At 43.4% G+C, this 23,871-nt stretch overlaps 1 protein-coding gene across 3 annotated transcripts in view; it reads right to left on the reverse strand.

Moving 5' to 3' along the window:
- The window catches only part of LOC139234018 (leucine-rich repeat-containing protein 49), a 292,104-nt gene that overhangs the window by 251,810 nt on the left and 16,423 nt on the right, over nt 1–23,871 (reverse strand). For all 3 annotated transcript variants that reach the window (XM_070864857.1, XM_070864856.1, XM_070864854.1), the window contains exon 6: nt 20,889–21,092. In XM_070864857.1, the coding sequence (XP_070720958.1) occupies nt 20,889–21,092 (204 nt within the window). The remainder of the gene's footprint in view (nt 1–20,888; nt 21,093–23,871) is intronic.

Here is a 23,871-nt window from a genome sequence, read left to right on the forward strand (position 1 = left end):
GTTAGGTCCATGGCACGATCTCAGATCCTGTAGCTCTCCCTTTGGGACGGAATTGATTACATCAGTAACATTTTGACCAATGTAAACGGGACAAATGTTACTATTTCTGATATGTGCCCAAATACTGTATTGGTTTCTTTCCTTTCCTTGGAATGAAGTGGTTGAACCGCCAAATGTAATCCATTAGTTGCCCAGAATTCAACAACAAGATTGGTACATCAGAATGGCGTAAGTTCATTCTGTGAACTTCAATTGTAAATCTGCCGCTCACTAGTTTGTACCCTGGTCCTCCCACATGGTTTAGCTTGAAGCAGTGTTTGGGAATGAGCTTTTCTCTCAGGTACACTCTCGTCACCCCAACAGACCAAACAAGTGATGAGGAACTTTCAATGATGGGAACTTAAATTTTTTGGGTTATGTGTAATTATCATAATGTTGAATGTTTTAATATAATCTGTTTATATCAATACAGTAACTACATGCTACACATTGCTATGCAGAATTATTATTGAGTTGAGGAGGCTGAGTGCTTGAGTGTAGATTGAAGTAAGTGGTCACTGAGTGGAACTGCTCCTGCCCCAGCCATCTTTCCATGGTGCAGTCCACAGATGGATAAAAGCAAGTTATGGTAAATGTGAAGCTTGTAAGGAATTTAAGCACGGTTTCAAAAAACTGTATACTTTAGTTAGTGTAGAATCATTTTTCACACCTACCTCAAGAGAAAAAATAGAAATGACAGCACAAGCCTAGCACCTCCCTTTTACTGGTCCAATATTTTTACCTGTCGGGATATATTAGCGTATATGTAGGTTCTCACGAAGTGAAGTTTTAATGCTGCTCCAATACCTGCATTTTTCTCCTAGTAAAGCCGAAGTGACAGTGTGATCTTAAAGATAATTTAAACAGCGGATATTTTTAATGACTCCAGTAGAAATCTACAGTGCAATCAGTTTGATTACACAGATCTTTGAACTGTTCAATCCTCACTCCCCAACTAGTGAGAGATATGTTTACACCATTTCCTGCTGGTGTGCAACATTTAGATGGTTACCAGTGACTCCACACAACCATTCCCACTGTCAGTTAATCGCTCCAAAAATAGCTCTACAGGAAAAAAAGGTTTGAAACAGCCTCTATTCCCCTTCGGTCTGTGCTTGGAATACGCTGGATAGATATTTGCCAAGAGAGCTTCGAATTAGATTCGCAGTAGCTCTCCAGAAAAAACTTTGAAAATAAAGATTAACTGTCCAAATTCCGGCAGCACACTCTGCCCCGTGGCACTGTACACTGCTCATTGCTCAGAGACAAACATTCTCCAGGGTCACAATAGGAATGTCATTTGGTGTATGTGCAACAGGAAAGACTCTCCATCTCCTCTTTAGCAGAGACATATCTTGCTCCTTGGGACTTTGTTTGCACAGCTGTAATTCCACTGCAACATTTGTATGACCTCACCAGAAACCTATACATCTATCTACATGTCTTCTGATCACTAATTACTGGGAGCTCTAACTATTAGACGATAAATACCTGCAGTGGATAACATGAACTCATGTCAGTTTAGATCCCACATACTTGTAGCTGGACTTGAACTGCACCTTGTACTGTAATTTCACTCCAGCCTTAGAGTGAATACAGTTCATGTCTAAACCAGTGGCTCAGAGAATATTTGCTGCACTAAATCATTAGAAAGGGCAAAGGGCAAGGTTTTAGTGCAAGGATGAACAAAATTTATTAACATCTGTTTCAAGAACAAATATTCCAACCTTCAGAATCTCAAACGCTGCACAAGTTATACATTTTTGTCTGAACAATGTGCTGATGTGAGCTTTTTTTAATGAAATGAGTCCAGCAGACATGTGCTCAATACATTAATGGGTCTGAAGCCAAATTACATTACTTCAAACCCTCTGGAGATTGAAGTTAGACCTCCAGTGGTTTCAATCCTCCTTGGACACTGTTAATCTCATTTCACTGTAAAAAAACATGCCCGATAAAATACCACTGCATTTACAAGTCAATTATGAGGCAATTATTTCGATATATTCTAATGAGTATATTGAACGGGACCATTTCATCGGAACCATGACATTTTTGTTACTGCTTTAAAACAAACACTCATTATTTTATAAAATATACATCCATTTTTCTGAATTTGTTTTTACATTCACGCCTCACTGGATTGAACCTTTCTGTTCATACAGTTTAAGGACGACGTGAATGCAATTCTTCCCACAAGTTGTTCTGCAGGAAGCAAGGCCTCTTTTGTCCAAACTGTGTTGTGTCACAAGCTGTTCAATATATTTACCTGATCAGACGCAGCTTATCAATGTCAGTAACAAAGATTGGAACTAAGAGTAACTTCTTCAATTTTAAAATCTCAACATGTTTACTAGTTCACAATGATTTCTTTTTGCAAGTACTGAAAACTATAACGTTACCATTACACTTCTGAAGCTCTGGCTTGCCCAGCTCCCTCTCCAGACACTGCCCACTGAGAGATGCACTAATCCCATTAATCAGCAAGTACCCACTTTCACATATTAGAATGAAATGCCGACAAAGGTTTAAGCCAGTGCAGTGCTTATTCATTTCTGGTGATATACAATTGAAAACCACACGGTCAGTAATCCACAATCCCCATCACTGCACTGCCATTAAGGAAAGCTCATCAATAGGTGCTTCAATATTTGGCTCATGCAAGTGAAAACAAATTGAATCAGTCTATGTTTAGTTTAAGTAATGATAACCAAACTATTTATTTTAAACTTAGGCCACCCATCTAAAGAGCTGCTCTTTATAAATTAGCCACACTGTTCTGCTTCAGAAACTTCTTCAAATATTTTTCGGGCATAAGTGCATGAAAGCAGCACCATGCTGAGGCAGAAAATATCTATTCATGAAATAACCCACAGGCAGCAAATTAAAAACGAGCCTGACAGCAATGACATCTTTGAAATTCTTCACACAGCCATAAATTTCACAGAATGCTCAGGTGACAGCTGACAGGCTCCAGTGCTGGGTGCATATTACACAATGTACTGCTGTACAAGTAATTTAATTACAACATACCTTCACTCTGCACTCAAGACTTTAAAACCCAAGAGATTTAACTTCTGAGAGATCGCTGTACAGAAGTGGCATCTTTCAATTAGATGTGTTGTTAGACCGGCATGAGCAGACCGAGTGCACACTCCTTGCTCCTGATCAAAGAGCTGAACACTATCAAATACTTTTCATCAAATTTAAGAATCCAGTGACCCTGATGAAGTGCCCATTTGTGGAAACTGACAGGGTTGGGCCTGTCGATAGTGCCCCGATGAGTAAACAGTCTGTGCACACTCACACCAACAATGGCAACTTTGGTAACCTACCGGTGAGAGGAGACTGATGCCCACATAACTGCACCCCAGCAAGAGTCAGCACCTTCGGAAAGGAGGAGACAGCGGTGAATCAATGGAAGAGGTGACATTGAGCAACTATCAGTCGAGAGCACGTAGCAACAAGGAGAATTATGGACGAAGCCACAACTCAGTTGTTTCCAATCCTCATTTTAAAATATATATAGCGTTTTGTATATCTGTTGTTAACAAACTGTCAGAGTGCTTCAATATCTCAGTAATCATGGCATTACTTGCTGTGCTACCAAATGTAAAAATGTTTTCTATCTGGGCAACAAGGATTTAAGATTAAAATCCTTCATCTAAATAAGAGAATGCAATTCATACTGTTTCGTAGCAGGGTGACCAGTCCTAGAAACATAGAAACATAGAAAATAGGTGCAGGGGTAGGCCATTCGGCCCTTCGAGCCTGCACCGCCATTCAATGCTGAACATGCAACTTCAGTACCCCATTCCTGCTTTCTCGCCAGACCCCTTGATCCCCCGAGTAGTAAGGACGACATCTAACTCCTTTTTAAATATATTTAGTGAATTGGTCTCAACAACTTTCTGTGGTAGGGAATTCCACAGGTTCACCACTCTCTGGGTGAAGAAGTTTCTCCTCATCTCGGTCCAAAATGGCTTATCCCTTATCCTTAGACTGTGACCCCTGGTTCTGGACTTCCCCAACATTGGGAACATTCTTCCTGCATCCAACCTGTCCAAACCCATCAGAATTTTAAACGTTTGTGAGATCCCCTCTCATTCTTCTGAACTCCAGTGAATACAAGCCCAGTTGATCCAGTCTTTCTTGATAGGTCAGTCCCGCCATCCCAGGAATCAGTCTGGTGAATATTCGCTGCACTCCCTCAATAGCAAGAATGTCCTTCCTCAAGTTAGGAGACCAAAACTGTACACAATACTCCAGTGTGGCTTCACCAAGGCCCTGTACAACTGTAGCAACACCTCCCTGCCCCTGTACTCAAACCCCCTCGCTATGAAGGCCAACATGCCATTTGTTTTCTTAACCGCCTGCTGTAACTGCATGCCAACCTTCAATGACTGATGTACCATGACACCCAGGTCTCGTTGCACCTCCCCTTTTCCTAATCTGTCACCATTCAGATAATAGTCTGTCTCTCTGTTTTTACCACCAAAGTGGATAACCTCACATTTATCCACATTATACTTCATCTGCCATGCATTTGCCCACTCAACTAACCTATCCAAGTCACTCTGCAGCCTTATAGCATCCTCCTCGCAGCTCACACTGCCACCCAACTTAGTGTCATCCGCAAATTTGGAGATACTACATTTAATCCCCTCGTCTAAATCATTAATGTACAATGTAAACAGCTGGGGACCCAACACAGAACCTTGCGGTACCCCACTAGTCACTGCCTGCCATTCTGAAAAGTACCCATTTACTCCTACTCTTTGCTTCCTGTCTGACAACCAGTTCTCAATCCATGTCAGCACACTAGCCCCAATCCCATGTATTTTAACTTTGCACATTAATCTCTTGTGTGGGACCTTGTCGAAAGCCTTCTGAAAGTCCAAATATACCACATCAACTGGTTCTCCCTTGACCACTCTACTGGAAACACCCTCAAAAAATTCCAGAAGATTTGTCAAGCATGATTTCCCTTTCACAAATCCATGCTGACTTGGACCCATCATGTCACCTCTTTCCAAATGCGCTGCTATGACATCCTTAATAATTGATTCCATCATTTTACCCACTACTGATGTCAGGCTGACCGGTCTATAATTCCCTGTTTTCTCTCTCCCTCCTTTTTTAAAAAGTGGGGTTACATCGGCTACCCTCCACTCCATAGGAACTGATCCAGAGTCAATGGAATGTTGGAAAATGACTTTCAATGCATTCGCTATTTCCAAGGCCACCTCCTTAAGTACTCTGGGATGCAGACCATCAGGCCCTGGGGATTTATCAGCCTTCAATCCCATCAATTTCCCCAACACAATTTCCCGACTAATAAGGATTTCCCTCAGTTCCTCCTCCTTACTCGACCCTCTGACCCCTTTTATATCCGGAAGGTTGTTTGTGTCCTCCTTAGTGAATACCGAACCAAAGTACTTGTTCAATTGGTCTGCCATTTCTTTGTTCCCCATTATGACTTCCCCTGATTCTGACTGCAGGGGGCCTACGTTTGTCTTTACTAATCTTTTTCTCTTTACATATCTATAGAAGCTTTTGCAGTCCGTTTTAATGTTCCCTGCAAGCTTCCTGTGGGCAAAGTCCTAACCCTCCTACTCTGTGCCGCCACCACAAATAACACAGTTCAAAATTCATTGTATAGAAAACTGCAAAACCAAGTTAGTGCGCACTGCGGGCCCCAGCCAGCGCACAGCACTCCACAATGAAACAGTACTGTGGATTTCAACATGGAGCTCCACGTCATAAAATACAGTGTGACCTTCATGGTTAACCAGATTTAGTAACCAGTTAAGCTGTTACCACTAACTTATCATTAACAACTTAATAGCCTAGCTACAGATTGACATTGTTAATAATCTGCTCAGGTTACTCTAGGCATTGCATTTCAGATCACTGACGACTGTAGTGAAAAGCAAAATACTGTGGCTGTTCGAAATCTGAAATAAAAAGGAACACTGCATGCAGCCTCTATGATGAAACCAGAATCATTCTTTGTGCATTTCACAGCAATTAAATTGCAACAACTTAAAACACACTACATCAGACATCAGATTCCAAGCTATTACAGTTCATTACGTTGCAGAGCAACTGATGCTCACTTAGTTGTGCTCCAAGATTGATGTACATTTTCTGCTGATTTCCAAGTGACAACAAATATTCAGCAAACAATAATGGACTGCAGACCCCAGCTGAAGTTTTCTCCTGTATGTTTGCTGAGGCGGGAAATCAATTTACAGTAATGGAGAACAGACTCCTGGAGTTCAGAAATCAATTTAATGGCTAACATGCTTCACAACATTCTCAGAATCAGGTAGCAAACCCCAAGTATTCCATAATGCAGCCACAGGGAACAAACGCTGACTTCAGGGACAGGGACTTATTTCACTATAGATAATGTTACACAGGTAATAAGGTCCAATCTCTACAAAAAATAAATGTCTGGAAACAAAATGTTTATCCCATGTAGACAATGACAGTCCAACTAGAAGCAGTGGGCTCACATGACAGTTCACTTAAACACAATTTGTAAGTTGCACTCTTCCCTCTCATCATCATCAGAGCCAGTCCCTCGAAATCGAGGAAGATTTGCTTCCATTCTAAAAGTGAGTTCTGAGGTGACTGAACAGTCCAATACGGGAATTACAACCACAGGTGGGACAGACAGTTGTTGAAGGAAAAGGTGGGTGGGATTGGTTTGCCGCATGTTCCTTCCGCTGCCTGCACTTGTTTTCTGCATGCTCTCGGCGATGAGATTCGAGGTGCTCAGCGCCCTTCCAGATGCTCTTCCTCCACTTAGGGCGATCTTTAGCCAGAGACTCCCAGGTGTCAGTGGGGATGTTGCATTTTATCAACGAGGCTTTGAGGGTGTCCTTGAAACATTTCCTCTGCCCTCCTGGGGCTCGCTTGCCGTGTAGGAGTTCCGAGTAGAACGCTTGCTTTGGAAGTCTCATGTCGGGCATGCGAACAACAGAGCTGGTCGAATGTGGTCAGTGCTTTGATGCTGGGTACCCGCCCTCCTGTATGGCTCAGAGACATGGATCATGTACAGTAGACACCTCAAATCACTGGAGAAATACCACCAACGACATCTCCGCAAGATCCTACAAATCCCCTGGGAGGACAGACACAACAACGTTAGCATCCTCGATCAGGCCAACATCTCCAGCATCGAAGCACTGACCACACTCTTCCCTCTAAACTAATAGCAAATGGTGCAGAGTTCAAGGCAGCATTGTATCATCAATTCATGTTCAAAGGGAGATTTAAAACCAGCCTGAATGTATAAACTCATTCATGGGCAGCCTCAACAACTGTTCAAAACAGTTATTTTCACCACCAGCTTTTCAATTTGTGGAACCAAAACTTAACAACAAATATTGTGCAAATTTTAGACCACATGATGAAAACACTGCAGACTACAGGAACAGCATAGAGACATAGAAGCATGTAATGGTTAACTGCTTTCAAAATAATTACTTTTTCAAAACAAGTTTTAACAAAAAGACTCAGATAGAAGAGCTTGTGTTTTCTGTGTAAGCTGACCATTATAGCCCTGCCAACACCTGGTCAAATGCCAACATATAAAATGAGAGAGAAGATGTGGTTTGTGGTTCAGGGTTTCAACAGAGACATGTTGGCATACTGATAATACAATATCAAACTGAGCGCAACACAAAAGCTGTGAATATAACGTTCCCATCCTACAAAAGAGTATTGAACTTATCTATCTACATCTCTCAGATGTTATAACAATTTGGGCTTTTTGCAATTCTGTGCTCATGTTTTAAATGACACTCTACACTAAAGGAAATGGGCCCATTTATCCATGAAATGCAGTGTTACTAAAACACACAGAGAAAGTACTGTGCATCAGACAAATGGATGGTATTAGAATTACTTAACACGGCAAAAAGCGTTTGAAACTCACCTGCACAGTTGGAAATGCAGCCGCTTAATAACATCACCTCAGAGACTTGCAACAGTGCAGAGAAATACAGTCAAGGCTCTTCAACTTAAAACAAAATTCTTCCAAACTTTAATCATGTTTATGCCATGTCACCAATTCACCCAATCCTTTAAAGTGCTGAATTAAGTACAATTCAGTTTTATTACAGCAACTCCTTAACTAATGCAAGTGCCCTTTATCTTTTTTATATGCCGAATTTTAAATGCGTGTTTTCACAGACTGGGAAGCCAGTCAGTGGACAATGTGCAATCCTTACATTGAACTTAAAGCAAGAGCAGGTGGTTAAAGGGCTTTGCCACTCTGCAAAGATGTTGGGAACATTTTCCCCATCGCTTTTACACCACTGGCACAAGAATTTTGGTTTTACAACAGCTAAGAAATATTCAGACATTTGCAATGTTGTTTGTGTATCCCCAATTCACAACAAACGAAGACCAGTTTTAAAGCATTATTTCAGTTTTACTTTTCATTTTTACATCCTCACAATTTGTGTTTCTGCAGCCTTCTACATCAGGATGGGCTTTAAGTAGCTGAATCTGTTACACTTCAGAGCAGGCTCAAGGAGCTATAAAGAACATAAGAAATAGGAGCAGGAGTAGGCCACAGGGCCCCTCGAGCCTGCTCCGCCATTCAATAAGATCATGGCTGAGAGAAGAAATTTCTCCTCATCTCTGTTTTAAATGGGCGGCCCCTTGTTCTAAGATCATGCCCTCTAGTTCTAGTCTCCCCCACAAGTGGAAACATCCTCTCTGCATCCACCTTGTCAAGCCCTCTCATAATTTTATACGTTTTTATAAGATCACCTCTTATTCTTCTGAATTCCAATGAGTAGAGGCCCAACCTACTCAACCTTTCCTTATAAGTCAACCCACTCATCCCCGGGATCAACCTAGTGAACCTTCTCTGAACAGCCTCCATAGCAAGTATATCCTTTCGTAAATATGGAAACCAAAACTGCACGCAGTATTCCAGGTGTGGCCTCACCAATACCCTGTACAGCTGTAACAAGACTTCCCTGCTTTTATATTCCATCCTCTTTGCAATAAAGGCCAAGATTCCATTGGCCTTCCTGATCACTTGCTGTACCTATATACTATCCTTTTGCGTTTCATGCACAAGTACCCCCAGGTCCCACTGTACTGCAGCACTTTGCAATCTTTCTCCATTTATATAATAACTTGCTCTTTGATTGTTTTCTGCCAAAGTGCATGACCTCACACTTTCCAACATTATATTCCATCTGCCAAATTCCTGCCATTCACTTAGCCTGTCTATGTGTCCTCCTGCAGTCTCTTGATGTCCTCCTTGCACATTACCCTTCCTTCGGAACCCAGGAGAGGGCTCTGAGCTAGTTAGAGTGGGTGAGAGCTCAGATGAACAGGACCCCAAGAAAGAATGCAAAAGGCAGGAGGCAACAGAGCAGAGTAGCACTGGGGTAAGTGTAAACCACAAGGTGATAGGAAGGGACAATATGTATGAATATAAAGGGGCTGCAGGAGGGGTCAAAACTAAAAATCATGGTTTAAAAACTAGTATTAAAACACTCTACCTAAACGCACGCAGCATTCAAAATAAAGTAAATGAGTTGACGGCACAAATCATTACAAATGGGTATGATTTGGTGGCCATTACAGAAACGTGGTTGCAGGGTGGGAATTAAACATACAGGGGTATCTGACAAATCAGAACGATAGACAAGAAGGGAAAGGAGGTAGGGTAGCTCTGTTAATAAAGGATGATATCAGGGCAGTTGTGAGAGATGATATTGGCTCGAATGAACAAAATGTTGAATCATTGTGGGTGGAGATTAGAGATAGTAAGGGGAAAAAGTCAATGGTGGGCGTAGTTTATAGGCCCCCAAATAATAACTTCAGTGGGGCAGACAATAATCAAGGGAATAATGGAGGCATGTGAAAAAGGAACGGCAGTAATCATGGGGGATTTTAACCTACATATCGATTGGTCAAATCAAATCGCACGGGGTAGCTTGGAGGAGGAATTCATAGAATGCATACGGGATTGTTTCTTAGAACAGTATGTTACAGAACCTACAAGGGAGCAAGCGATCTTAGATCTGGTCCTGTGTAACGAGTCAGGAATAATAAACGATCTCCGAGTAAAATATCCGCTCAGAATGACTGATTACAGTATGGTTGAATTTGTAATGCAGAATGAGGGTGAGGAAGTAGTGTCTCAAACGAGCGTACTATGCTTAAACAAAGGGGACTACAGTGGGATGAGGGCAGAGTTAGCTAAAGTAGACTGGGAACACAGACTAAACGGTGGCACAATTGAGGAACAGTGGAGGACTTTTAAGGAGCTCTTTCATAGTGCTCAACAAAAATATATTCCAGTGAAAAAGAAGGGCGTTAAGAGAAGGGATAACCAGCCATGGATAACCAAGGAAATAAAGGAGAGTATCAAATTAAAAACCAATGCGTATAAGGTGGCCAAGGTTAGTGGGAAAATAGAAGATTGGGAAAATTTTAAACGACAGCAAAGAATAACTAAGAAAGCAATAAAGAAAGGAAAGATAGATCACGAAAGTAAACTTGTGCAAAACATGAAAACAGATAGTAAAAGCTTTTACCGATATATAAAACGGAAAAGAGTGACTAAAGTAAATGTTGGTCCCTTAGAAGATGAGAAGGGGGATTTAATAATGGAAAATGTGGAAATGGCTGAGACCTTAAACAATTATTTTGCTTCGGTCTTCACAGTGGAAGACACAAAAACCATGCCAAAAATTGCTGGTCACGGGAATGTGGGAAGGGAGGACCTTGAGACAATCACTATCACTAGGGGGGTGGTGCTGGAGAGGCTAATGGGGCTCAAGGTAGACAAGTCCCCTGGTCCTGATGAAATGCATCCCAGGGTATTAAAAGAGATGGCGGAAGTTATAGCAGATGCATTCGTTATAATCTACCAAAATTCTCTGGACTCTGGGGAGGTACCAGCGGATTGGAAAGCAGCTAATGTAACACCTCTGTTTAAAAAAGGGGGCAGACAAAAGGCAGGTAACTATAGGCCGGTTAGTTTAACATCTGTAGTGGGGAAAATGCTTGAAGCTATCATTAAGGAAGAAATAGCGGGACATCTAGATAGGAATAGTGCAATCAAGCAAAAGCAACATGGATTTCATGGGCACTTGGAAAAAAATACGATTTTGTGCCCAAAAACCCCCCCCCCCAAAAAAAACACAAAAAATAAAAGGGTCTTGTAAATGCTTGGTGTTTCCCCCAGATCGGGGGGCACGGTTTAATGTTTTTTGTTTGCTCCTAAAAGAGTTCATGCACAAGGACCCCCAGGTCCTTCTGCACCGCAGCATGTTGTAATTTCTCCCCATTCAAATAATATTTCCTTTTGCTGTTTTTTTTCCCCAAGGTGGATGACGTCACATTTTCCGACATTGTATTCCATCTGACAAACCTTAGCCCATTCGCTTAACCTATCTCAATCTCTTTGCAGCCTCTCTGCATCCTCTACACAACCCGCTTTCCCACTAATCTTTGTGTCATCTGTAAATTTTGTTACACTACACTCTGTCCCCTCTTCCAGGTCATCTATGTATATTGTAAACAGTTGTGGTCCCAGCACTGATCCCTGTGGCACACCACTAATCACCGATTTCCAACCCGAAAAGGACCCATTTATCCCGACTCTCTGCTTTCTGTTAGCCAGCCAATTCTCTATCCATGCTAATACATTTCCTCTGACTCCGCGTACCTTTATCTTCTGCAGTAACCTTTTGTGTGGCACCTTATCGAATGCCTTTTGGAAATCTAAATACACCACATCCATCGGTACACCTCTATCCACCATGCTCGTTATATCCTCAAAGAATTCCAGTAAATTAGTTAAACATGATTTCCCCTGCATGAAAACATTAAACGGTGCCACCCGACCTGGGTGACACTCCAGACATTTACAAGGCCCTTTTTTTTTCCCCCCCTTTTTTTTGTTTTTTTTTTGTGTTTTTCTTTTTTTGTTTTTTTTTTTGGGCACTAAAATCACAATTTTCCCCAGTGCCCCCTATAAAAGGGAAGGGGGACACTAAAAGCACCGGCAATTAAAACAAATTAAACTTAAAAACGTAAAATCAAATTAAAATTTGGTTGCCGGGCGTGATGATGCACTCCAGTCCCTCCGGTGCCCACCTCTCACGGAAGGCCGCGAGCGTACCGGTGGACACCGCGTGCTCCATCTCCAAGGACACCCTGGACCGGATGTAAGAGCGGAAGAGAGGCAGGCAGTCAGGTTGAACGACCCCCTCGACCGCCCGCTGCCTGGACCAGCTGATGGCACCCTTGGCCGTGCCCAGGAGCAGTCCTACGAGGAGGCCTTCGGACCTACCCGCTCCCCTCCGCACAGGGTGCCCAAAGATCAGGAGAGTGGGACTGAAGTGCAGCCAGAATTTCAGGAGCAGCCCCTTCAAATAATGGAACAGGGGCTGCAACCTCGTGCACTCAATAAAAACATGGAACACGGACTCCTCCAGACCGCAGAAATTGCAGGCGGCCTGGGAGTCCGTGAACCGGCTTAAAAATTTGTTGCACGGCACTGCTCCATGCACCACCCTCCAGGCCAAGTCCCCGATGAATAGTGGGAGGACCCCTGCGTAGAGTGCCCTCCATCGGGGACCCCCGCCTCCTCCGGACGGCAAGATGGTACGCCATGGCGTGTCCGGACGGCCGGCGAGGATGGCAAAGTTGAGGGTGCCAAGTGCCCATGAAACTCTTTTGAGTAATGTTTCCAAAAAGTTAGTTTGCAGGTGCAGCAGGTAATCAGGAAGGCGAATGGAATGTTGGCCTTCATTGCGAGAGGGATGGAGTACAAAAGCAGGGAGGTCCTGCTGCAACTGTACAGGGTATTGGTGAGGCCGCTCCTGGAGTACTGCGTGCAGTTTTGGTCACCTTACTTAAGGAAGGATATACTAGCTTTGGAGGGGGTACAGAGACTAGGCTGATTTCGGAGATGAGGGGGTTACCTTATGATGATAGATTGAGTAGACTTGGTCTTTACTCGTTGGAGTTCAGAAGGATGAGGGGTGATCTTATAGAAACATTGAAAATCATGAAAGGGATAGACAAGATAGAGGCAGAGAGGTTGTTTCCACTGGTCGGGGAGACTAGAACTAGGGGGCACAGCCTCAAAATACAGGGGAGCCAATTTAAAACCGAGTTGAGAATGAATTTCTCCTCCCAGAGGGTTGTGAATCTGCCTCTGTGGAATTCTCTGCCCAAGGAAGCAGTTGAGGCTAGCTCATTGAATGTATTCAAATCACAGACAGATAGATTTTTAACCAATAAGGGAATTAAGGGTTATGGGGAGTGGGCGGGTAAGTGGAGCTGAGTCCACGGCCAGATCAGCCAGGATCTTTTTGAATGGCGGAGCAGGCTCGAGGGGCTAGATGGCCTACTCCTGTTCCTAATTCTTATGTTCTTATGTTCCCCCATATTTGTGTCGTCAGCAAATTTGGCTACATTACTCTCAGTCCCTTCTTCCAAGTCGTTAATATAGATTGTAAATAGTTGGGGTCCCAGCACTGATCCCTGCTGCATCCCACTCGTTACTGATTGCCAACCAGAGAATGAACCATTTATGCTGACTCTCTGTTCTCTGTTAGTTACCCAATCTTCTATCCATGCTAATATATTACCCCCAATCCCGTGAATTTTTATCTTGTGCAGTAACCTTTTGTGTGGCACCTTGTTAAATGCCTTCTGGAAGTCAAACACACCACATCCACTGGTTCCCCTTTATCCACCCTGTTCGTTACATCCTCAAAGAGTTCCAGCAAATTTGTCAAACATGCATAAGGGATGGTTTTCTCGACCAATATGTCGAGGAACCAACTAGGGGGGAGGCTATCTTAGACTGGGTGTTGTGTAATGAGAGAGGATTAATTAGCAATCTCGTTGTGCGAGGCCCCTTGGGGAAGAGTGACCATAATATGGTGGAATTCTGCATTAGGATGGAGAATGAAACAGTTAATTCAGAGACCATGGTCCAGAACTTAAAGAAGGCTAACTTTGAAGGTATGAGGCGTGAATTGGCTAGGATAGATTGGCGAATGATACTTAAGGGTTGACTGTGGATGGGCAATGGCAGACATTTCGAGACCGCATGGATGAAATACAACAATTGTACATTCCTGTCTGGCGTAAAAATAAAAAAGGGAAGGTGGCTCAACCGTGGCTATCAAGGGAAATCAGGGATAGTATTAAAGCCAAGGAAGTGGCATACAAATTGGCCAGAAATAGCAGCAAACCCGGAGACTGGGAGAAATTTAGAACTCAGCAGAGGAGGACAAAGGGTTTGATTAGGGCAGGGAAAATGGAGTATGAGAAGAAGCTTGCAGGGAACATTAAGACGGGTTGCAAATGTTTCTATAGATATGTAAAGAGAAAAAGGTTAGTAAAGACAAACGTAGGTCCCCTGCAGTCAGAATCAGGGGAAGTCATAACGGGAAACAAAGAAATGGCAGACCAATTGAACAAGTACTTTGGTTCGGTATTCACTAAGGAGGACACAAACAACCTTCCGGATATAAAAGGGGTCAGAGGGTCTAGTAAGAAGGAGGAACTGAGGGAAATCCTTATTAGTCGGGAAATTGTGTTGGGGAAATTGATGGGATTGAAGACTGATAAATCCCCAGGGCCTGATGGACTGCATCCCAGAGTACTTAAGGAGGTGGCCTTGAAAATAGCTGATGCATTGACAGTCATTTTCCAACATTCCATAGACTCTGGATCAGTTCCTATGGAGTGGATGGTAGCCAATGTAACCACACTTTTTAAAAAAGGAGGGAGAGAGAAAACAGGGAATTATAGACCGGTCAGCCTGACCTCAGTAGTGGGTAAAATGATGGAATCAATTATTAAGGATGTCATAGCAGCGCATTTGGAAAGAGGTGACATGATAGGTCCAAGTCAGCATGGATTTGTGAAAGGTAAATCATGCTTGACAAATCTTCTGGAATTTTTTTGAGGATGTTTCCAGTAGAATGGACAAGGGAGAACGAGTTGATGTGGTATATTTGGACTTTCAGAAGGCTTTCGACAAGGTCCCACACAAGAGATTAATGTGCAAAGTTAAAACACATGGGATTGGGGGTAGTGTGCTGACATGGATCGAGAACTGGTTGGCAGACAGGAAGCAAAGAGTAGGAGTAAATGGGTACTTTTCAGAATGGCAGGCAGTGACTAGTGGGGTACCGCAAGGTTCTGTGCTGGGGCCCCAGCTGTTTACATTGTACATTAATGATTTAGACAAGGGGATTAAATGTAGTATCTCCAAATTTGCGGATGACACTAAGTTGGGTGGCAGTGTGAGCTGCGAGGAGGATGCTATGAGGCTACAGAGTGACTTGGATAGTTGAGTGGGCAAATGCATGGCAGATGAAGTATAATGTGGATAAATGTGAGGTTATCCACTTTGATGGTAAAAACAGAGAGACAGACTATTATCTGAATGGTGACAGATTAGGAAAAGGGGAGGTGCAACGAGACCTGGGTGTCATGGTACATCAGTCATTGAAGGTTGGCATGCAGGTACAGCAGGCGGTTAAGAAAGCAAATGGCATGTTGGCCTTCATAGCGAGGGGATTTGAGTACAAGGGCAGGGAGGTGTTGCTACAGTTGTACAGGGCATTGGTGAGGCCACACCTGGAGTATTGTGTACAGTTTTGGTCTCCTAACTTGAGGAAGGACATTCTTGCTATTCACTAAACATATTCAAAAAGGAGTTAGATGAAGTCCTTACTACTAGGGGGATCAAGGGGTATGGCGAGAAAGCAGGAATGGGGTACTGAAGTTGCATGTTCAGCCATGAACTCATTGAATGGCGGTGCAGGCTAGAAGGGCCAAATGGCCTACTCCTGCACCTATTTTCTATGTTTCTATGTTTCTATGACCTCATAGAAACGTGTAAAATTCTGATGGGTTCAGACAGGTTAGATGCAGGAAGAATGTTCCCAATGTTGGGGAAGTCCAGAACCAGGGGTCACAGTCTAAGGATAAGAGGTAAGCCATTTAGTACCGAGATGAGGAGAAACTTCTTCACCCAGAGAGTGGTGAACCTGTGGAATTCTCTACCACAGAAAGTTGTTGAGGCCAATTCACTAAATATATTCAAAAAGGAGTTCGATGAAGTCCTTACTACTCGGGGGATCAAGGGGTATGGCGAGGAAGCAGGAATGGGGTACTGAAGTTGCATGTTCAGCCATGAACTCATTGAATGGCGGTGCAGGCTAGAAGGGCCGAATGGCCTACTCCTGCACCTATTTTCTTTGTTTTCTATGTTTCTATGACTTCCCCTTCATAAATCCATGCTGACTTTGCCTGACCGAATTTTGCTTTTCCAAATGTACTGCTGCTGCTTCTTTAATAATGGACTCCAACATTTTCCCAACCACAGATGTTAGGCTAACTGGTCTATAGTTTCCTGCTTTCTGTCTGCCTCCTTTTTTGAATAGGGGCGTTACATTTGCAGATTTCCAATCTGCTGCGACCTCCTCAGAACCCAGGGAATTTTGGTAAATTACAACCAATGCATCCACTCTCCCTCCGCTACTTCTCTTAAGATCTGAGGATGCAAGCCATCAGGTCCAGGGGATTTATCTGCCTTTAGTCCCATTATCTTACTGAGTAGCGCCTCCTTAGTGATTGTGATTGTGATTGTGTTAAGTTCCTCCCTCCCTATAGCCCCTTGACTATCCACTCTTGGAATATTGTTAGTGTCCTCTACCGTAAAAACTGATGCAAAATACTTGTTTCGAGTTTCTGCCATCTATATGTTCCCCATTACTAATTCCCCGGTCTAATTCCATGGCCTACTCCTGCTCCTAATTCTTATGCTGCACTTTACCATCGGAGGTCACCCAGAGGCACTAAAGGTTTTAAGTAATCCTCTCATTTAATAAAACCTTTTTAAAAGTTAGCATCACCTAATTTGAAGTCTGGTAATGAATTATGTTAAACTGTGCTGAAGTATTCGTAAGATTATCATTCTGTAAATGGATCAAAAAATAAGATTTTAACTCAACTCAAACCTCAGATCAATGAATCTCTGACTGTTGCAGCTACGATTGGATTTGACAATTGGGATTTGTTAAATTATTCACAGCAGAACATTCTGTTGAAAAGTTCCATTTTGTGATAGCTTAGTGACCCCTTGTGGAGAGTACTGGAACATTAACTGTCAGTGTAGATCAGACAATTTAGAACTGAACAGTTTATCATGCAATCATAATTTGATGAAAATGAAAGCTGGAATTATTCTTGTTTATATAAGTTATATTCCACTGTGCCTGGCATTTCAACAGCAGAACCCTTCACTGCTCTCACATGCCTCCTGGTGGCCATCTGAAGAATGACAGTGGTAATGACAGCATGGTGCAAGCAAAACAGGAGGAGAAAGTGCTTCAAAATTGGAGAGGAAGGGATAAAGAAATTCAGTTTTACCAAATTTATTCCATTTAATGAGCACCTTTTCCACAAATATAACATTGGACTCACTATAATGATCACTTGTAGGATGTGGTGCCTGCCCCGCTCCAGGAGGGAAGGGCAGGTGTGCCTGCATAGTTCAGGCAACTGCAATTCAATCTTCTGGAGTTAAGAAGAAAGAAAAAAGAAATCCATTTTGGAAAGCAAATCTGTGACCAAGTCTGCTTGGAGAGTAGTGTCAGAGGCCTAATCGAAGCAAATGGACACAAAGCAAACGGTGGTGGGTGTGAGGAGCAACCAGAAGCTTGGTCAGAGGTGGAATTTAAGAGAGGGCAGTGCAACAGAGAGGTTTAAGGAGAGAATTTCAGAGGGCGAGGCCTCGATGGCTGAATAATGAGGCGGGGGAGGGGGGGGAGGGTGCACCAGAGGCCAGAGACGGAGAAACAGAGTAGGTGTAGGGCTGGAGATAGAGAGGGTGAGATCATTGAGGGATTTAAACACTATAATGAAAATGTTAAATTTGAGATGCTGCGGATCAGGAGCTGATGTAGGTCAGTGAAAATGTGTGATGGGCGAGTGGGACAGGATATGGGCAGCAATAATTTGGATGAGCTGGTTTAGAGGGTGGAGAAGCCAGGGCAGTATTGAAATAGTCAAGTCTGGCAGTGACAAAGACACGGATGAAGGTTTCAGCAGCAGAAGGACTGAGGCCGGGGCAGAGATGGGCGATGTTATAGAAGTGAAAGTAGGCTGTCTTTGTGGTGGAGAGGATATGGGCTCAGAAGCAGAGCTTGGTATCAATAGGACATCAAGGTGATTCAACTGAAGACAGTGGCTGGGGAGAGGGACAGCATCAGTGGCAAGGTTATGTAGTTTGTGGCAGGGGCGATGGCTACAGTCTTTACAACGTTCAACTGGAGGAAATGGCTCATCTAAGACCATATGTCGGACAAGCAGTTTGATAAGATAGAGGCAGCGGGGAGGAGTGAAAAGTGGTGGTGGAGAGGTAGAGCTGGTACCTTTTGCATACAATTGGAAGCTGACTCCAAGGCAGGAGATGATGTTGCCAGGGGCCAGCATTGGACCAGGAGTAGGCCAATTAGCACCTCAAGCCATTCAATGAGATCATGGCTGATCTGTGGCCTAATGTCATATACCTGCTTTTCCCATATCCCTTAGTATGTGGATGAGGAAAAGGAGAAAACAAGGATAGATCCTTGGCAAAGGGAAAGGAAGCCACTGGTGGAGATGCTCTGGCTACAATTGGATAGGCGGGAGTAGAACCAAGAGAGGGTGATCTCGCTGAGTTGGACAATGAAGGAGAGGCGTTGGAGGAGGATGGTGTGGCCAACTATGCCAAAGACTACAGACGGGTCGAGAAGGATGAGGAGGGATAATGCACCATGGGCAGAGAATGTCATGTGACCTTGATTAGGGCCGTATCACTGTGACAAAGGCAGAAACCTGATTGGAATGGTTGAAACATGGAGTTGCAGGAAAGATGGGCACGGATTTTGGAGCCGACAATACATGCAAGGACTTTGGAGAGGAAAGGGAGGTTGGAGATGGGGTCGTAGTTTACAAAGACAGTGGGGTCAAAGGTGGGTTTTTTGAGAATGGGGTGAGGATGGGGTGAGGATAGTACCTCAGGAAGGATATACTGGTCTTAGAGGGGGCGCAGCACAGATTCACAACAATACCAGACAAATGGATTATGAGGACACGTTGCATAGAATAGACTCACATTCCTGCAAGTTTAGAGATTAAGGAGTGATCTCATTGATGTTTTTAAGATGATTAAAGGATTTGATAGAGTAGAGGGTAGATGGAGAGAAATTATTTCCTCTGGTGGGAGAGTCAAGAACCAGGGGCATAGCTAGGCTGGAAGGATGGCAAAAAGCACTTCTTCACACAAAGGGTTGTGAACATCTGGACTCTCCCCTAAAAAGCTGTTGAGGCTGGTAGTCAATTAAAAATTTCAAACCTGTGATTAATAGATCTTTGTTGGGAAAGGGAACTAAGGGTTGCAGAGCTGCTGTGAGTCAGGTGATCAGGACACACCACTTACCTGAGCTGCAAACTAATGCACTCAATGACAGAGAAGGGCATTACTGAGACTCCAGTTTATTTATCTGGTACACATTTTACAAATCACAATCCTCCAGTCAGGCCAAATTCATAATTCAACTTGTGATGAAATGCACAACAAATACACTGCATTATCATCTTACAGGCATACAATAGTTGTCAAAAACTGAGAGAAACTACTGAATGGTAATGCAGATGGATTATTGCAATAAAAAAGGGTTGGCTCATGAGGGCAACAAAAGGTTCTTGTAACCCATGAGTAAATTCTGAGCAAAGGCTTCCACTCATCCATTTCCTTTCTCCCATTCCTCCTCAGACTCTCATCGACTTTGAGAGGGAGTTTATCCAAACTCTCTATCGTCACAGAAGTTGCTCTAGGTGTACTACAAGATTACATAAGAAAGCCATTCAACCCACTCAGCTATTTCCTTTCACAGATTATGTACAAACCACTCGATCCCAGACACTTCCCAACTATTTCATCTGTTGAGGAGAGATTATGTAATGTTTCTGACTGACTGGTAAACCATGCTCAGAGTGCCTATCTAAACCCACATCCTACGTTTTGCATTATTGTGTTTTACAACATCCAGAGAGAGATAAGGCACTATATAATTGCAAGTTCTTTCTTTCTAGTCATGTTCCTTGACATAACATGCTCATGGTTCCAAAGCTCAGAAACCATCATATTCCAAACAGCTTTCAATCATCTCAACCTGTACTTATCCTTAGAACGCTTCATCCTGTAAGAATAAAAGTGTTTCTTAATGATTACAATTGATTCTGTGTATATTGTATAAATAGTAAAAATGTAGATTATACAAAAAGGCTGAGTTTTGTAAGAAACAAAATGGAAGCCCAGAGCTGCCATGTGGGTTGTGTGTATTGGAAAGCCATTAAATTAATCAAGAGATGGCTGAGCCAGACCAGACAGCCACATGTGTGAGGAGAGCCAATAAGGAACTGCCCTGGAACCAAGGTCCAATCCTGAGGCTTTCGGAGAGACAATGGCTTTGAGAGATATAAAGAACTCAACAAAAGGCTCTTCTCCCCCTCCTGAACCAGCCAGCCAAAGGGAAGTAACGTATAACACTCTTTATTATAACCTCATTGTATCTGTTGTAACTAAGGTGGTTGTGCGTGTGTGTGTTTTTTTAATAAACTGTTTCAATTATTTTAGAAGAATTGTCTCACTGTCAAACTTCAATGCCAGAGATTTAGAAATCTTACAATCCTGCCCCATACCAGATATTTACCTGGCTGCGAGTTTTGCATTAAGTGACAAAGTAATCTATTCCCTGTATACACTAATCAATATTTTATACCTGTTCTTGCCCAACATAAGGACACGAAGTGACTTCAGAGAAGAAAGACCAGAGATTTCCTCAATCCGGTTGTTGTAAAGGTCCAAAAAGATAAGTCGACGCAGGTTGGAAAGGTGCTGGATCTGAGTGATGAGGTTGTGCTGGAAATTCAACAAGCGAAGTTGCTGCTCGCCCTCTAGTATCGGACAGACCGTTAGGTTTCGCCTGGATAATAATTCAAAATACAAAATTGCTGATGGTAAGTAGTGAATCTAAAATGTTCACCATGTGTGAAATGTGCTCTAGAACAGTATTTCCTATTTCAACAGAGAGCTGATTAGTTAATAATAATTAAAAGCTGCAGTTCCCTTTCCCAAATAAGTGGTTATTGCAAACATCAGGGAGTTCAAAGTACTTGCTGTTGGACATGCTGGGAGACCATAATGGTAATTTAAAATACAAATACTTTTGAATGCTTTCCATGGTTTAAAAAAAAAATAGAACAAGGGGTTAGACACTGACCTTTCACCTCTGGCACTGGGAGAGCAAGGGGTCAGACATTGGCCTTTCACCTCTGGTACTGGGAGTGCAAGGGGTCAGACACTGGTCTTTCTAAACCTGCATTCGAAACCAGTGCACATTGATAGGATGGAAGTCTCCACTTTTTGTTGTCTAAGACTCTACGTAAAATGCATTTGGTGGTTTCATTCCAGTCCCAATTGAAATCTTGGTTCTGAGAGGCGTTACTGAACTGGAACATAGCCTGGAGCGAGGTCAGGCAACAATAGCAACTTGTGTTTATATAGCACCTTTAATGTAGTAAAACGTCCCAAGGTGCTTCACAGGAGTGTTATGAGACAGAGCATTTGACACTGAGCCACATAAGGAGAAATTAGGGCAGGTGACCAAAAAGCTTGGTCAAAGAGATAGGTTTTAAGGAGCATCTTAAAGGAGGAAAGAGAGGCGGAGAGGTTTGACAAGGAATTCCAGAGCTCAGGGCCGAGACAACAGAAGGCACGGCCACCATTGGTTGAGTGATTATAATCAGGGATGCTCAAGAGGGAAGAATTAGAGGAGCGCAGAGATCTCGTGGGGGGGGGGGGTGGGGGGGGTTTGTGGGACTAGAGGAAGTTACAGAGATAGGGAGGGGCGAGGCCACGGAGGGATTTGAAAACAAGGATGAGAATTTGAAATCGAGGCGTTGCTTAACCAGGAGCCAGTGTAGGTCAGCGAGCACAGGAGTGATGGGTGATCAGGACTTGGTGCGAGTTAGCACATGGGCAGCTGAGTTTTGGATCACCTCAAGTTTATGTAGGGTAGAATGTGAAAGGCCACCAGGAGTGTGTTGGAATAGTCAAGTCTAGAGGTAACAAAGGCATGGATGAAGGCTTCAGCAGCGGATGAGCTGAGGCAAGGGCGGAGACGGGTGATGTTACAGAGGTGGAAATAGGTCTTTGTTATGCTGCAGATATGTGGTCGAAAGTTCATTTCAGTGTCAAATATGACACCAAGGTTGTGAACAGTCTGGTTCAGCCTCAGAAAGAAGTTGGGGAGAGGGATGGAGTCAGTGACTATGGAACCGAGTTTGTAGCGCGACAGAAAACAATGGCATCGGTCTTCCCAATATTCAATTGGAGAAAGTTTCTGCTCCACAACTGGATGTCGGACAAAGTCTGACAATGTAGAGACCGTGGAGGGGTCGAGAGAAGTGGTGGTGAGGTAGTGCTGGGGGTCATCAGCGTACATGTGGAAACTGACGCTGTGTTTTTGGATGATGTCACCAAGGGGCAACATGTAGATGAGAAATAGGAGGGGTCAAGGATAGATCCTTGGGGGACACCAGAGGTAACGATGCAGGGCGGGGGGGGAAGAGAAGCTGTTGCAGGTGATTCTCTGGCTACGATTAAACAGATAAGAATGGAACCAGGCGAGTGCAGTCCCACACAGTTGGACGATTGGTGGAGAGGCGTTGGAGAAGGATAGAGTGGTCAACCGTGTCACAGGCTGTAGACAAGTCAAGAAGGACGAGGAGCGATAGTTTGCCTTTGTCACAGTCACAAAGGATGTCATTTGATGAGGAGGCAGCACCTCCTGCAGCGTTCAGAGCCTGGTCCTGGCAGAGAGTAATCAACGAGCGGCAGAACTTTACCTGACATTTCTTCAGTCAGTATTAAACCTGCTGTCTGGCCCTGCCTTTCCGCTCTGAACCAGCCCAAGCCAAGGGTGCAACCCTCTGAGGCTCCACAGAAGTCCCCCTGCACTCTCGAGCACCACACCACACTCAACAACTCTGTCGGAGCTCGGGGGCCCCCTTAGACCCGTGCGATAATCTGCCCCAGCTCCAGACACAACTTTAACAAATGAATACAAATGAATAAACATAAGAACACAAGAACAGGAGGAACAGGAGGAAGTCATTCCGGCTCTCGAGTCTGTTCCACCATTCAATTAGATCTGTTCCTGAACTCCATTTACCCGCCTTAACTCCATATCCCTTGATACCCTTACATCACAAACATCCGTCAATCTCAGTTAGGACCCAACAGCAAGATATAGCACGGGGTAACATGTTCTACTCCTCACTTGCTTCATTGAATTTTCTGTTAATCCACATTTTTCCAAGCACATAAGGCCTCCTATACTGTTTTATCTTCGTTACTTAATTCAAATTATTGGTTGAATTGATTTTTTTTAAGCAAAATTAACATGAAAGGAGTGTAAATTTTAAAAACAAAATACTTAACTCCCTCATTCCTCTCTTTCAAATTTATGTAATCAGTTACATTACTGGAAAAGCAAACACACACACTAACCTCTGACCCACTGAGCAAAGAGCAGCATTTATATCAGTCCCTGTGAACGAGTCATTCAGTGATACAGCTAAATAAGAATGTGTACATGTCAGCAGCACCCACAGAGAGCAATGACTGCAACTGTCCCCAACTTTTCCCAATGGAAAACTCAGTATACAAACTGCAACATTTTGCAACTTGGTCAATATTTC

Source organism: Pristiophorus japonicus, chromosome 21 (genome assembly GCF_044704955.1).
Source record: "Pristiophorus japonicus isolate sPriJap1 chromosome 21, sPriJap1.hap1, whole genome shotgun sequence".
NCBI classification, from domain to species: Eukaryota; Metazoa; Chordata; class Chondrichthyes; family Pristiophoridae; genus Pristiophorus; species Pristiophorus japonicus.